This window comes from Drosophila subobscura, chromosome A (assembly GCF_008121235.1).
Source record: "Drosophila subobscura isolate 14011-0131.10 chromosome A, UCBerk_Dsub_1.0, whole genome shotgun sequence".
In the NCBI taxonomy this organism is placed as follows: domain Eukaryota; kingdom Metazoa; phylum Arthropoda; class Insecta; order Diptera; family Drosophilidae; genus Drosophila; species Drosophila subobscura.
The window spans coordinates 13,242,312-13,258,582 of NC_048530.1; the positions used below are offsets into that span (position 1 = coordinate 13,242,312).

General features: G+C 48.7%; 1 protein-coding gene across 1 annotated transcript; it reads left to right on the forward strand.

Annotated features, from left to right (window-relative positions):
• Positions 1-1,385: 1,385 nt before the first annotated feature.
• LOC117895351 (gamma-butyrobetaine dioxygenase) lies at positions 1,386-15,953 on the forward strand. The gene is made up of 4 exons (XM_034802936.1): positions 1,386-1,470; positions 1,779-1,805; positions 14,895-15,525; positions 15,584-15,953. The coding sequence occupies exons 1-4, from the start codon at positions 1,386-1,388 to the stop codon at positions 15,912-15,914; spliced, it is 1,074 nt and encodes a 357-aa protein (XP_034658827.1). The 3' UTR covers positions 15,915-15,953.
• Positions 15,954-16,271: the final 318 nt, after the last annotated feature.

Here is a 16,271-nt window from a genome sequence, read left to right on the forward strand (position 1 = left end):
TTGTGTGCGTGTCCCCAATACTTAGGAGAGTCTCTGCCGCACACTCGTATGCCCCCGTGAGCCCGTGTGCCCTTATGCGTGTGTGTGTGTCCCTGAGTGGGTTGTCCTTGTCGATTTACATGAGTTGCAATTAGTGCGCTCTCTGCAGCCAAAGTCCCTTGTAGCTTTGGCGACACTTTTTGGGCAACCCCCGAGCCCGCCCCCGCCCCCACCTATTGTTTGCGGTGTGCTTTTGTGTGGCCCAAATGTGCCGGAAAGTGTTTCGGCCTTTGGGAGCAGGCTCAAACTCTCTTTCGAACACGCTCTGTGGGGCAGGCTGTCCGATATATCCTGTAGTGTCCTGTCGCTGGCTTTGCTTGTGTGTGTGCGTGTGTGTGTGTGTGTGTGTGTGTGTGTGTGTGCGTGTGCGTGTGTAACTCATGCCTATCAACTGCATCCGGCTGGCACATCCGTTTGGCAACAGCTTTCGGCTTTTATGGCTTTTAAATAGTTGCAGGCCAGAAGTTGTACCAACTCCACGTTGGACATCCCCAACCATCCGCCCTGCCACCATCTAACACCCAGAACCAAAGAGCAGTCTCTCTCCCCTGGCTCCCCGTTTTGACAGCCTCTCTTGGCAGGCGCCAAATTTATGACTGTATTAAAGAGTCTGCACTGCGTTTGTCTCCTGCCCCCTTTTGGTTCGTTTCTTTTTTTGCTGCCTCACATAATTTTTGCATAGTTTTCGTCGCCCAAGCTGTCGACCACTTAAACTTTGCTCGGAATCCTCTCGCAACTCTCTCTCTCGCTCTCTCTCTGCTCAGAGAACCCTCTTCATCCGAAGGATCCTAAGTTTCCTCATCTCTGAGTGCAGTGGGCGGGTGGGGCAAGGGCAGAACAATCGTTCAACTTTTGCTGAAAGATCTCTGAAAAATACTTCAAATTTCTGCATAAAAACTAACCTCAAAAAGGGGTAAAAGAAAACGTGGCAAAGAGGGAGAACAGGAAAGAGTGCGGGGGCAGAGGGGAGGTGCAAGGGCTGCCTCATGAGTGGCAAAAGTTTCATCTCCAAAAAATCATTTGATGCTGCTGCTGTTCCTGTTGCTGTTCCTGTTGCTGTTGCTGATGTGCCCGTCCCAGCTGGAACACATTGCAGAAACCCAAAGGACGGTGGCGCAGAGGCACAGAGGGGGCATTTGAAGGGTCGTCAGTGTCCGTGCGGAAGGGCGCCTCTGTGTGGGGCAACTATTTAAATATTGTTTCAAGCTTTATTGTTGGTGCAGCAAGGTTCAGGTCCTGCGTTTGTCGTTTGTCGTTGGTCGTTGGTCGCTCGCTTGTCGTTTGTCTTGTGGCCTCCATGCGTGTCCAGCATGTTGCTGATTTCCTGTTGCAGGATGTGTCCAAGGATGTGGCATAAGCACGTGGGTGGTGACGACACTGGCCACTACTGGCTGCAGGCTGCCTCTGCTGTTACTTTCATTGTAAAACAAAGTGTTGCAGCATCTCATGACTGCCGCAATGATACTTGAAGCCGGCCACCCTGGCTCCCGCCGGCTACCCTCGGTTGCATGCTCGCACTCCATTTGCCACTTGAAGAGCGCTGATAATGCACGCATATTATGTTGCTGCCACCTCCGCCTCCGCCTCCCCCTCCCTCCGCAGTGGCAACAACAGCCGCAACTTTGTTGTGTTTTTAGTATACAGCATTAAGGACACACGCCATCCGACTACGAGCCGGCTCCGCTGCTGCTCCAGTGGCATTGTTGTGGCAGCTTAGTCAACTCCAAGTCGAGAGTTAGTTTATGGCCAGCAGAAGCAGCAGCAGCAGCTCATCCCTGTCCCGCCAGTCGGTTGGTTGTTGCATGCCTCACTGCTGCTGCTGCGGTGTTGCTGTTGCTGTCGTTTGTCGTTGTCGTCTCAAGTTCTTATGTGAAGTGCACTCTTTATGTTAATAGTTGACACTAATTAGGTATGTTTGTACAACAAAGCGCTCTTCTCTGGCCTCTACACATACGGACGCAGGCTCTGTGGCACGAACACGCATTAGCATGGAACATTAGCATGTGTTTGTTTGTGTGTGAGTATATGGGGCGTATACGTATTCAACTACAAGTAAAGTCTTCAAAACGGCACAAAAGACTTTGTTAGTGTCCTCTTAATGGTGGGGCTCTCGCTTGAGGATGTATGCACACACACACACACACACACACACACACACACACACAGAGAGATAGAGCACCCAAACAGGTGGCACTGGCTATGTGGAACCACCAAAATGTCCACAGAGGAGTCTGTTCTTCCTGTCGCCAATACTCACTGTAGTGTGCGGTGATTCACATCACCCCCACTCCATTTGCTGCCTCTGCTGTTTCGTGGCTTTTGTCTTCATGTAGTTGCTGTTGCTCCACAAAATCCAGAGCAAGTGTTAAGCAAGGGGCCACAGCTATTACTTAATCATAGTAACCTGTTTAAGCGGCTTAATGTGCCACGAGCCATGGCCCATGCCTGTGTGAGTGTGAATGTGAATACGAGTGTTTAGATAGCTTCAGCTCTTTCCTTTTGGCAAAAACTACCGCTGGCTTGAAGCTCGACTGCCGCAGGAGAGAAGAATCTTGAGCTTCCCTCAAAAACGTTGTGCCCCAGCCGCCGGCACCATTCTGCCACCATTCCGTTCATGCGATGGGTTGTTGCACAAAGTGTAAAACTAGCCGTGGCTTTGTGACAGCTGCTGCTCCCAGTCCTCCATTGTGGCCAGGCGATTATGTTCGCAGCTACGACGCGCGGCTCAGACCCGAAAAAATTGGAGAAGAGTAGAGCAAAGCATGGAGCATGGAGCATGGAGCATGGAGCCCCATCCGCCCACCAATCATGCATCCGCTTTTGTTGCTCTTAATGAAATTTTAATTTGCTGCGGATATGCGCAGTCAGTGTGTTTGCGAACTTCGACAGACGCCGCTGCGTCAGCATTTGAATGGACTGAAGGAACGGGGCAAGGTGTCAAATGTGTGGCAAGAGGTATGTACGTACACAAAGGTGTAGAGATTTGTGCATGGCATGGCGTTGGGCATTCAATGGCCAGCCACCGGCACTCGCAGTGGCAGTCGCTGTGGGCACACAATTACTTAGACTTATGTATGATTTATGTCTATGGCTGTGCTCTCTCTTTGGCGCTCGCTCTATTGCCTTTTGTTTGAGGTGCACTGCGAGAAAAGCCATCCAATGGTGACTCAGAAGAGTTTCATAAAAGAGAAATATATATTCTCGTACAAACTCAGCTTTCAGTGATGAGCGCCAGCATTTATCTGTGGATATTTTCTATAAAACTCCATCCTAAGACATCAGAAATGCTCTTCCTCAAATGAAATGAATTGCATCTTCGGCAGACTTAACTTTGAGCGTGAAGTATAGATTTTCTTGCAGTGTTCTCCAGGGAGTAGCTGCGCACTGTCAGCGTTGACTCACATTTGGGTTCCGTTCCTGTTTCTATTGCTATTTACCACTGGAAGTCTCGCCGCATCGCCATCGCCTTCGAGAGGGCCCCCAACAATGGATGGATTTATCTCGATGCATGGATGGAGTGGAGTGGAGTGTAGAATGTAGAGGAGAGTATCAGGAGAGCTTGTCGGTGTTTAGCCTAATTTGTTGCGCCTCCACAGAGCCATTCCCTATGGCTGGAATGGGGTGATTGGGTGATTGCTTGGAGTGGGATTTGGGAGGAAGTGGAGTCTGGGGTCTGGCCATGGCTCGCATGGGAGTTCTTTTGCTCTTTGCCAGCATCAGCATCACTTCTTGTTTTTGACATGCATGCGGCTTTGATGTGTGATTCCGTGCTGATGGATGGGATATGCAAAGTTTGATTGAAAACTGATGTTGTTCAAACGGCTCCCGAAACGGGCAGCGGGCAGCGGGCAACGGGGAACGGGGAGCATCGAACAAACGAAATGGAATGTTTCGGTATCTCCTGTAAATCATGAGGAAAATTGAGTTTTGAAACTTCCCCCAATGGGTTTATCTAAGTCGCTTGGTGATTTCAAAGTTGTTTTCCAGATTACGACTCACTTAGATGACTTGACAATGATTTTTGATTTTATTAGATTTTTTCCTTTGTCCCGTGTTGGTGCTCCTTGCTCCTGTCCGGACTGTGTAATCCAATTCGCAAATTCAGTTTTCGTTTTCTGCTCACGGTATGAATTTTTCATCAGTCGGCATTTTATTCCGTACACCGTCCGGGGGTGAGCCTGTCTCTGAGCCGAAACTTTCTGCAATGTAATGGCAAATGAAATACATAAACAATTTATAAACATGAATTATCACAAAAACGTAAAAATGATAAGGCAAAAATGCCATCACTCAGGGACTTCAGGACTCTCTCCTTCAGCGTCTGCGAGGCAGACAGAACTCTGCGGATTCAGAGGTAGCGATTTGTATAAAGTGTTCTCTGGCGGGGTGGTGGGGTGATGCAGGAGGAAAATGTTTCATTCTCATACCGATTCTCATTTTTTGTCTGCTGCGAGGGGCGTGAGCGTTACAAGACAATAATTGTGGCTCGAGGCTCGTGTCCTGTAGCTCCCCGAGCAATGCTCTCGAGTGTCTCGAGTGTCGCGAATAAATGTGATTACATTGCCTGCAGAGGCTGGGTGCCATCCAGCACCCATCACCCATCACCCATACACCACAAATCCCAGAGAGTCACCAAGCAAACAGTCCTGGCAGCAGTGATTTGTCATCCTCCCACTCACTCGTCTAGCCCCCATAAATAAGCATCTGCACTTCTGAAGACAAAGTAGGCAAAGTCAGTTCCAAAGGTTAGCAAGTAGAAACAGAAACAGATACAGATACAGAAACAGATACACTCGAAGTAGACATCCATCCCGTACCCTAATGGATGTGGGCTGTTTTTTTATTTGCGAGGTTTGTTGATCTGTAAAGGAATTCCATCTGCGATGGAGACTCAACGAAGCTTTGATGCCCTGGGAGTATCTGAAAAGTCAGGGAAAAGCCTGCATTAAAGATGGTGAACATTGGGGAACATTTAGGAGCAATTCGCACACTGGGAGCCAAGATGTATCTGATGAAGAATAACATCCCACAGATGGCTCTGAGTCTGCAAACAATAGTCAAACTGAACACTCCGAGAAACACTTTCTTAAAACATAATTTAAACATAACTAAAATCTACTACTAATTGGATATAAAGTTTCTCCTCGTTCTTACACTCGTACTCGTCCCTCAAACACAATAAAATATCATTTCCACTTCTGACAATTCCTTCAAATTGATGTTTATTCTGTGGCCAACTTCATCATCAGTTCATTATGCCCCAGTTTGGAGTCGCGAAATCTTGAAGTTGAGTAGACGGGTAGGTGGGGAGGTGGTGAGTCGGGTGGGCCCCCTTGGCTGATAAATAACGGTTCATAATTTGTCGCTACCATCAAAATCTGTAATATAAAAATTGTCTATTATCTGGCATTCTTCTTCGCGCCCATCTACTCATCCATTTCATTCGTGCAGCTTTTTATTGTTCTGCTTTGAGGGGTTTGGGCGCTTAATACAACAAATATTGGTACAGCTCGGCAGGGGGTTGGCTGTTGTTTCGGGGGGTTGGTTTTGAGCAGCATCTCCTCCTGGCTTTGCCACCATTTCATAGACCATTGAGCAGGGTAGGGCAGGGGCTCGGGTGGGATTGGGATTGGGATTGGGATTGGAGTTGGGGTTGTTACCGGGGGGGAACGGTGAGCCAGCAGCTGATTAATTGGTTTTCATGCCACTGAATGGGGAATGGCGAATGGCGATTACGTACTGGCAAAGTCACGTTCGGCAGCAGCCCGTAGACCACCGGCATTTCCAATGTCCTGTCCATGCTGTGTCCTCTGCTCTCCTCTCCTGTCCCCGTCCACGTCCACGTTCCATACGGTTGCTCACTTGCATGCGTTTTTAATACGTTTATTAATTACATTCTGGGGCACCCGGAAATCGCACAGCAGCCACAAGCACTGGCACTGGCAGTGGCAGTGGCAAAAAATTGTTTTGCAAGAGGTTCAACAATGTGTAAGTAATTGTCAGCCATGGAGAACAGAGAGACGAGCGGCTCTCACCTCAGAGAGCGAGAGACATTTCAAGATGTGTCCATCTCTTTCACTCGCACACACACACACACACACACACACACGCTGCCACTTGGCCTCCTCTCCTCTGCCTGGCTCTTTCCCTCTGCCCCGCGCTTTGCGCCAATTAATTTGTTAAATAAACGCATTTATCCAGCGTCCGGCGTCCGGCGTATGCGTGTGCGTCCGTTAATTATCCTTTGGGTGGGCTTTCATGTTAGGAGGAGACAAGAGTCGACCGATGGACGTAGCCGTAGAGACGCGTAATTGCATAACGATCCACGGATCGAAGCTCCACTCCGCTCCACTCCTCAACGGAGTGTCCTTTAGTGGGCGGCTCATCCCTTTTATTGGCCAATACATCAGTGCGTTGAGCCCTCAGTCCAGCGACATTTTCTTATTAATTGATTGGCCATTGCACAATTGTTGGTCCTTTCCTCCTGTCCCAGCTCCTACTCCCTTTTTTAATTGAATTCCATTCCGAATTTCCCGCCCCCTCTTTTCATAAATCAATTTTAATTGTAGGTAATTATTGGTGAAACTTTTTCGTGCTGCTACCCATCATTAATTGTGCTGAAATTATTATCATAATCGGCTTATTTCATTACTTAATGTATTGTCAATGGGGTGGGTGGGGCTTCTGTGTCTTAAAGGTTTAAATATTGAAAGAGTTTCCCCTTGCAGCTGGTGTGTGTGTTACACAACTCAATTGAGGAGGGTCCTCCATATTTGTCCACTATCTGCACAGTTGCAGGAACTGCCATAATCGAGCACCGCCCCCAACCCCCACAAACGACTGGTAACTGGTGCTCTGTGAACGTTTCATATTCGAAATATTACATTACAGAGTGGAGGGGGAGAAACACTTTGTTACCTCAATTCACTCAGCATTTATGGGGTACCCGGGATCACTCGCATCCCATCAGCTTCCACGGCGCCAGGAGTGACCCCACTTGTAGTTTGTCCACTTAAGTGCTCATTCAGTCAGTCACACTTTCTCCCCCTTGCACACATACTTACTCGTGCACACATACACACATACACACATACATGTGCAGCCATAAGGAGCCATATCCTTTTGGTTACTTTCAAGGCTCTGCGCGTATTTCATATTTTATATTTTTGCGGCAATTTTCTATTCCATTTGTCCATTTCCTGGGCTTCTCCTTCATTTCATATTCCTTTTCCTTTTCCTTATCCTCTTTCTTTTTTTATTGTTTTTTCTGTTACTCTCTCTGCTCATAACCGCATCAGAGAGTACAAATGGCCAAGTTTATGGTTTTGACCATTTCAATTTCATGCAGCTTGACCACATTCGCCGTTTCCCCCCTCCTCCAGCTAGCAGCATCCTCCTTCGACCCACAAGGACTACAGCCCCGTTCAACCCTTGAGGTTTCCCAAGTTTTTACTCCTATCGCCTCAGGCACTGAGGCAAAATCCATAAACTATAATTGGGACATCGAATCTTATTGCTTATGTTCTTTCCTGAGTATGGAAAGGGATTTCATCCAATTAAAACTTTAAAGTAAACAGCGAAAGTTCCTCTCTGACTCCTAGAGATGTTCAATTATTTTGACACCACTTTTTTTTGCAGTGCATAATCATCTTTCCTCTACTTTCTCAATTTCCTCAAGACACTTGAACACTTCGTTCCAGGGTGTTCGCTCTCATCGTAGTTTTCTCTCATTTCCCCTTCTGTCTTCTGGCCCTGTAGCTGTTCAAACTGTAAGTATCATTGACCTTTTATGGCCAACAGTAGTTGGGGGGTTCCGGGGGTCCCTAAGCACGGGGTATACGTGCTGCTGTACGGGTTACATATGTATGTATGTATTTATGTATGTATGTAGGTTCAATGGGCGCAACAGTTGCAAGTAATGCGGCGGTGGCGGTCCAGAAAATTACCTTAAAACATAAACAATACGATTCGAGAAGCCAGCGGAACGGGGGGCAGATACACACCAGAGCGTGCCAGGCAACGTGTGAAAATAATGAGGCAGGCATGCTGAACACAAAGGCCCAGGGGTGGATGCTGCAGGGAGGGGTGGGGAGAGATACTCTCGAAGTACAAACAAAACTGTTGGACAAAAAAAAGAACACTAGAAGAAGAAAACAAAAGTGAGACTATCTATGGAATCGACTCTGTAGATACTCTGAAGAGAACGTTTCGCTCCATGGCAGATATATAACAATTTTTCTGTCTTTCGATTTTGGTCCAGATTTAGAAATGAGATAAGAATATAAGCCAATAAAAAAATAAATATAAACAATACAAAGCCAAAATACTATCTAATAAATCTAATTAATTACAAGTTTAAATTATTCAAATAAAATAAAATCAAAATCAAAATATTAACATTAAATATGTGCATTTAATTAATGTATAAGATTAAAATAATTGTATGACTAATAACTTGAATAAGTAACCTAATAAATTATTTATCAATTAAATAACACAAGTACAGGAAGAACACACAGAGCACCGAAGAGAGGATTTGTAGGAATACACAATTAAGGGACGAACTTAATTAAATGGAAATAAAAGTATTACCAAATCTCATTTAATATTGTCTACACCTACCACACGGTAACCTTTTGTATTCCAATACCAATATCTAATTCTATTCGGAATACCCTATCTAAAGGGTATGATCCGTGATTGTTTCACGGAGAAAAATGGCATCGAAATCCCTGGAAAGTTGTTTTTGAAACTCTTTCAAGCGAGTGTATTTGGATGTTTCGAAAGAGTAAGATGCATTTCAGTGCGAGTGTTTAGAATGGGTGTGTGTGTGAGTGAGTGTGCGTGTGATCCATCATTCAGTGGCTAAACAAACAAAAGCAGTGCAGTAGCAGTAGCAGCAGGGCTCAACTGAAAATCAGAGAACCAGAGCGGCAGAACAGAAAAAGCAAAAGCAAAAGCAAGAGCAGAAGCAGAAGCAGAGCCTCAGCATTGCACGTTAATTTGTAGCCAGGCAGGCAGGCGGTTTGAAAATAAAAATTAATATATGCCGAAACACGCTTCCAGCAGCTTCCCAGAGAGTGAGAAAGGGAGGGAACGGGGTGAGAAGAAGGAGTGGAGCGCGGCCGTGCCCCCGAGTGTTTGTTGATTTTGGAGCCAAAGCCAAAGCAAAGTTGGAAATAGTTTCCATTGAAAAATCACACAGAAACGCACACACGTCATTAGGAGTTTAATTGGAAGAAGGACGGGGGTGTGTGTGTGTGTGTGTGTGTATGTGTGTGTGTGTGCCACCCAATCAGTGGTTTATCCACCATATCCGTACTTTGACATCCGCTGCGAGCACTTTGCTTCGATGGGAGAAGTGGAATTGGAATTGCATTGTCCCAAAAACTTTGCCAAATGCTCAAGCTGCCACGCCTCATTGCCCACTAATTAAGTGAGAATCGGAAATGGAGAGAGAGAGAGGGAGAAATAGAGACAGACAGACACACAGTGTGGCAGAGAAAGAGAACGAGAAAGAGAGGGAAAATTAAGAGGTTAATTTGATTTGTATTCCTGCCACTTGCCAGGCCAACTGTAAACAGAGGAGCAGCAGCAGCAGCAGCCGGGAGACCGAGAGAACTGAAGAATAGACTGCAGACTGCATTAAGCTCAGGACTTGCAACAGCCCCCGTGCCCCCTCGGGCACCGCAGCCCCTTGTCTTTTTAGAGAAAGACAAAGCTGTAAACAATGCGCAAACAACTCCTCAAGGAGTGTCGCCCGGAATGAGCTGTAAAAATGGCAGAAAAGAAAGAGGATATTTAGACGCGGCTTACCGAAAGCTCAGCCAAGGAAACAAGGATAACATGCAGCAGACACCACCACCCAAAACGGGTGCTCGGGGGGAGAGATGGGATATATTCACACTCGCATAGTGCATAATGTAGGTACGGTTCGTCCTGCTGGGGAGGGGTAAACAGAGACAGCGTCTGTCAGGATAGCTGCTGCTGCTGCTGCCTGCTGCCTGCTGCCTGATGGCAGACAATGTGTAAACTATGCTGGCTATACACATAAATATATGCACAGATCCCGGGCACAGACTTCATCTCGCGTTGCAAACGGGGCATAGAAGTCAATCAAACAGAATGAGAGATAGTGCCAGCGAGAGAAGCCCATTAAAGTGGCTAAGTTGATGGCGCATTCTGGTTCAGATTCGGTTAAATTGTTTGGATATAATAAGAATAAGGCTATGGTGTGTGCAAATCTCCAATTATTCTCAACTATTTTTCCACTTCTTTTTAATATTTCATAAATTTGTATCCTGATCTGTTGTTTCATTTGTATCTCTGCTGATATTTGCGCATTTATTTCTCTGGCTGATGCTCTAGTCTCTCACCTCTTAAGGAAACTGCTAATGCAGCACCTAAAAATGCCAGGACAATCCGGGTGCGCCCCTGACATGAGCTCCTGCCAAGGAATGCCGTGCCTCAGCAACACCTGCAGCAGCTCCTGGATCCTAGAAGAAGTGACTACCCCACCGTCCTAGCAACACATCGCCGAAACATAGTAGTCCTGCTGCAACTAGAGAGTCAGAGAGAGAGAGGGCGGGAGAGAATGTCTTGTGCAATGAATTGCATTTCGCTCTTTTTTTGTTTCTGCCGCATTCGTAATGAAGACCCCCAAAAAAAGAACTGATATATAAAATACATATACGAGTGTGTATGTACATATGTATGTATATATAGACATGTCTAAGCGGAGGATATGGCCTAACCCAGTCACCGTTGTAGTCCTTGGCTGCTGTCCCTGTTTGTTTGTTTGTTTGCCAACTGTCTGTCGTTGTCTGGGGCGTTGGGTTCCCGGTAGCCAGGACCAGGGCCAGGCAATAAAGTAAGCAACGAAATGAAATGGCTGCAGACATTGCCATCTTGGATATGTCGTGGTGTCGCCTTCGAGGATGTTGCAGCGGCAGCGGCACTGCCACCTGCAAAAAGGCTCGAGACAACCAAGAAAAAAGAAAGAAAAAACATTACAATAAGTGAGAGTTTAGGCAAACCTTTCAACTATGAGATATCCACTATTTAGTGATACTTTTTGCAGGGAAACTTTGCTGGTAAAGATATCCCACTTTCGACTGAAACTGAAAAATGTCAGCGATTAAATTATTCTTAAGATTTCTGAGAATATGCCAGCTAGCTGCTGCGAGTATTGCAGCAGACTCTTTCCTCTCCTTACAAAGCATTTGTTCGCGTAGATAATATGCCCGTTTTTTGCCCAATTACTGGGTATTAACAGGGTATATGAAGCTAGTTGCGCTCGGTTGGCTCTCGATTCCCTCAAGGAGACCCCCAAGGACTCTGTTGGATGGGGTTGGCTGCATCTTTTTCTTCGTCTTTTGGCCTGTCGCAAATAGTAAAAATATTTACCAATAGATGCTGTCCATACCGATGTCTGTAGAGATGTGGACTGTGTGCTGACTCGACTTTGGAGGCGTCCTAGTACAGCCCTGTCCTGTCCTCCCACACGGATCGAACCTCTCGGCTGTCGGCTCTCAACTCTTGCCCGGCGCCTGTTAACGAGTGGCCTTTGAGCGGCACGTTCGTGTTTAGACTCTTAACACATTTTTTGGGTAGCCAAAGACCGACCCGGCTGAAGTGCAATCAGCAGAAGGAAGCGAAGCTCAGCGCTCGCTCGCTCGGACGCTCGACGCGGATGAGGACATTTTGGGGACAGGGACTGGGACTGGGACAACGGACATCATCGGCACGTACAACGTTGTCTCGCCCAGACAGTTTGCAAACACAAGTTCCCCAACCCAATCCCAGTCCCAATCTCAGTCCCCACCCCTCCTATTGTTTCGCCTCCGCATGGAGAATGATGAGAAGAGAAGCCGAAAAGCTTTCACTGTCCTGCCTCCCCTCTCTCTTCGGGCATCCTTTCATCCTGTCCGGTCCGCTTCCTTTTCTTTCGTTTCGTTTCGTCTTCAGAGCGGTCTTAAAGATAAAAAGTAGTGGATCAGCAGCACTTAATTACATGAAACGAAAACTGTTAACATTCCGGACGTAGAACGAGGGGAGGCTTGGGTGTATGTGTGGGTGTGGGTTTGGCGCTCTCTGAGGCACTCTCTTAAGTGGTCACCCCATTGTTTGGATGGCATGTGACATGATAATCATCGGACGAGGGGAACGGGAAGTCTCTCACGAATCACTCACCATATCAAAGCGGTTCATAAAACTGAAGGACACTGCGGAACTCATAGCCACAGCCACAGCCACACTCTCTGGCGATAGGCGATATCAACCTCAAGGGTCGTCAGTGTTAATTGACCCAATTGTGACGAGAGGGTGGTGGGGCGGGTGCGGGGTACATATGTTCCATGTGGGAGGTGGGCTATGGTTATGGTTATGGTTTGGGGTGTGAGGATTTCAGGATGCAGCCTGCTGTCGCTCCAACGGTGGAGGAGGCGTTGACCTACAAAAAACCCAAAACGGCATATGACCAATAATGGTAGCCTCTCCTGCCCCTGCTCCTGCTCCTGCTCCCACTCCTGCCTTCGCTCTTCTCCCTCTCGCATAACTTCGTATAATCTGATGCGATTTTGAGATTTGTAAAGCGAACCATCGCAAACGGAATCGGAATCGGGCGGTGGAGGATGCGGCACACACACACAGGAGGAGGAGGAGGAGAGGGAGGCAGTGGACCTGAGTGGATTTTTGAATACCTCGCAAATGGCAGAATGAAGTGTTGGGTATGTTGGGGGAATAAGATATGAAGATAAATATTTATTTTGTATCTAAATTGTGGTGGAAAGTTGTGTGAGTTTGTGGCAAATCCCTGCTGGCAGTATATAAGGCTATAATTAGCCAAAAATCATTGCCAAAAACAGTGACCACTAAACGTGCTGCGAGTATAAATCTCTGAGAGCATTCTCTCACTTTTCTATTGGTGTTTCCACAACAGAAATCAGATTATTGTGGAGGTATCCCTTGAGTCTTGATACTTTTCCACATCTTTTCGAGCTGTTGAAGATGCAACAGAAGACGGAGGAAGGACGAGGAAGCGGCAGTGGCAGCAACAACAACAGTCGAGTGCCATAAAAGGAGCTAAAGTACAAATCGTTGTCACATGTGAGCCGCATTTTTATGGCCGCCGGCTTGGGAATTTCTGCAACATTTCCAAAAGCCTCCAGCGGCAGCAAAACAGAAAAAGAAACTGAAACAGCAACAGCAACAGCAATAGGAGAAACGGGAAAGGGGCACAGGGGCCGAGTGGCAGTGGCAGCCTTGCATGAAGAATTTATTGTCCGCTCTGTAAATGGTCAGAGCAGGCAGACATTTGGGCATTCGACTGGCCACTGGCCACTGGCCACTGGCTGCCACTGCCACTGCCTGCCACTCGATTCAGCTGCAACAGGGTACTCGTACCTGCCTCCCACTGCTGCCGCTGTGGCTGCCCCCGCTCCATATTCAATTGTGCAACAGGTCAGGTTCACATTGAAGAAGGCGCTGCAATTTTTATTGCTTTCACGAGAATCAATTCGGAGGCGGCGGGAGAAGCCCTTTAAAGGGCTGAAATGCCACAGCGCAGAGCCCACAGTGCCCGCAGCCTGTACGAAGATGATTCAATTGATTGATTGATTGATTGATTGATTGACCGCTTTGCTAAAGAAGCTTTGCTACAGCAGCATACAACCGATGAGGTTACATCTCCCCGGGCTCGAGCTCTTATCAGCATTTGGGGACTGCGAAAAGTGACGTCAAGCAAATCTCGTTCCACGTGCGAGCGAGAGGCGGTCGATCCGGGGGCCGCCTATCAAGATAGAATGCCGAGTCCACACCAGACCAGACCTCGGAAGAGGCTACCAAACTATGAGAAAGCTGTGCCCAAGCAGGCTTGGGGTTATGTTCCAAACAAACTGAAATAACACTGGACAGACAGCCTTTGGGTCTGAAGACCCTGGTGGAGCTTTAGCTCTACGACAACCAGATCGCGACCATCGAGAACCTCGAAGAGCTCACAAATCTGCAGGTTCTTGATGTGAGCTTGAATCTTCCAGAATGTCAAGAGGCTGGTGCGTCTGCTGGCCAAACCCAGATCAGCTCTACAGATCAATTCTACAGTCCACAAACCAATAAAAAACCTGTAAGAAATTCACAAATTGTACAACAATGAAAACCCAATCCCACACACTGCAGAGGACAAAAGGAACTGCTGGAACATCAGCTGAGACAATAGTATGATTGAGGTCGCAGGTCAAGCGCAATCGGAGCAACTTGTCGCAACCATCGACCGATTAAGTGTCACATCTGCTGGGGAGCCATTTGCATTCCATGGGAACTAGTTACCCCCGCCTGGCGCCACTCGCGCCGTCTCTCAATGCTTTCGATGAGCTGGCAGCCAAAGTCCAAAGCCCCAATCCATCTGCTGATTACAAAAAAAGCGGATTTCTGATTTCTGATTTCACTTTCTCGCATCTCACAGCTCACAGCTCGGACGGCTGCTCTCACTCTCCGATTGCCGCAGTCAGAGACTGTCCGCGAGTCGAACGCAACGGACAAGCAGCTGTGTGGATCTGTGAATCTGTAGATAATTGTTGTGGCTTTTGCTTAAATGTGGCTTCAAAGAGTAGGCCGCAGCCTGGGGCAGGGCAGGCGACAGCTCAGCGCGAAGATTGTCAAGGGAACGAGCATCGAGGTGCAGCCAGAAGAGAGTGAATCCGCCGCGACGTTGACCTTTCCGGGCGTGTGGCTGCGGGACAACTGCCGCTGCTCGGAGTGCTTCCATGGCAGCTCAGAGTCGCGGCGGCTGGACTGGGACGCCTTCGACACGCGAGTGCGGCCACTCAGCGTTCGCTCGGACAAGGCCGCCGGGCAGGTGCACGTCAGCTGGAGCGATGCCCACGAGAGCAGCTACGCGCTGGCCTGGCTGCGGCAGCGCAGCTTCGATGCGCAGCGGCAGCGGTCTTACCTCGAGGACTTCTACCGCCCAACCACGCGGCACTGGGCGGGCGCCGAGTTCGAGCAGATTGCCCAGCAGTTTGACTACGAGCAGGTAATGGCAGAGGATGCTTCGCTGCAGCAGTGGCTCCAGGCGCTGGCCGTCTATGGGGTGGCGCTGCTGCGCGGTGCCCCGCTGGACGAGGGCGTGGTGCGGCGGCTGGCGGAGCGCGTGGGCTTCATACGGCGCACCACCTACGGGGAGGAGTTCATAGTGCAGGCCAAGCCGGGGGCCCAGAACTTCGCCTACCTGTCGTTGCCGCTGCCCCTGCACACGGACCTGCCCTACTACGAGTACAAGCCCAGCGTCAATATCCTTCACTGCGTCGTCCAGACGGAGTCTCGCGGCGGCAGCAACCTCTTGGTGGATGCCTTCCACATCGCCGATCGCCTGCGCAGCCAGCATCCCGAGGACTTCGAGCGACTCTGCCGCATACCCGTGGACTGGAACGACATTGGCAGCGAGGACGGTCGGGAGTTCCACAATATTTGGCGTGCACCCGTCATCTGGTGAGCGACACACACCCCCAAATCCTTTCCGAGCTCGGCTTACTCTTTGCTCTTGCAGCCTGGACGCCGAGGGCAAGTACGCGCGCATCAATCACAGTGTGCCGCAGCGGGACAGCCACTTCAGTGTGCCCCTCGAGGAGGTGGAGCCCTGGTACGAGTCCTACGCCCGCTTCGTGCGCCTCGCACGCGACGATGCCCACGCCTTCAAGACGCGACCCGGCGATGTGCTGACCTTCAACAACATTCGCCTGCTTCACGGTCGCACCGGCTACGACGACACAGAGCAGAATTCCCGCTACATTGTGGGCGCCTATCTCGACTGGGACATCATCTACTCGCGTCTGCGGGTGCTCAAGAAGCACGCCCCGCCGCCCTCCAATAAAAGTTAGTGGGGAAAAGGCCTACCCCTGATACGAGAAAGAAACATATTTTCCAAGCAATTTAATGGGCGAGCTTTGCTCCGATTTGAGTAGTGCTCCCTGCCACATATGCTGCTGCCGCAGCCCCTAATCCGGGTTTGGCTTAAGGCGCTGAGATTTTCGGCAGTTAAAGCCGCTCAAGTGCAAAAATGAAAAGTTGTAAAAAATCATGGGATGGCACTGGGATGGGGATGTCGTTGCTTATTTGCATCGCGGCATTGCCTGACAAATCGTTTGTGAAAATGATTGACAGCCAGCGGGGTAAAGGGGAGTGGTGTGTGGTGTGTGGGGTGTGGGGTGTGGGTGTTCTGACAAAATTGGCCCCTG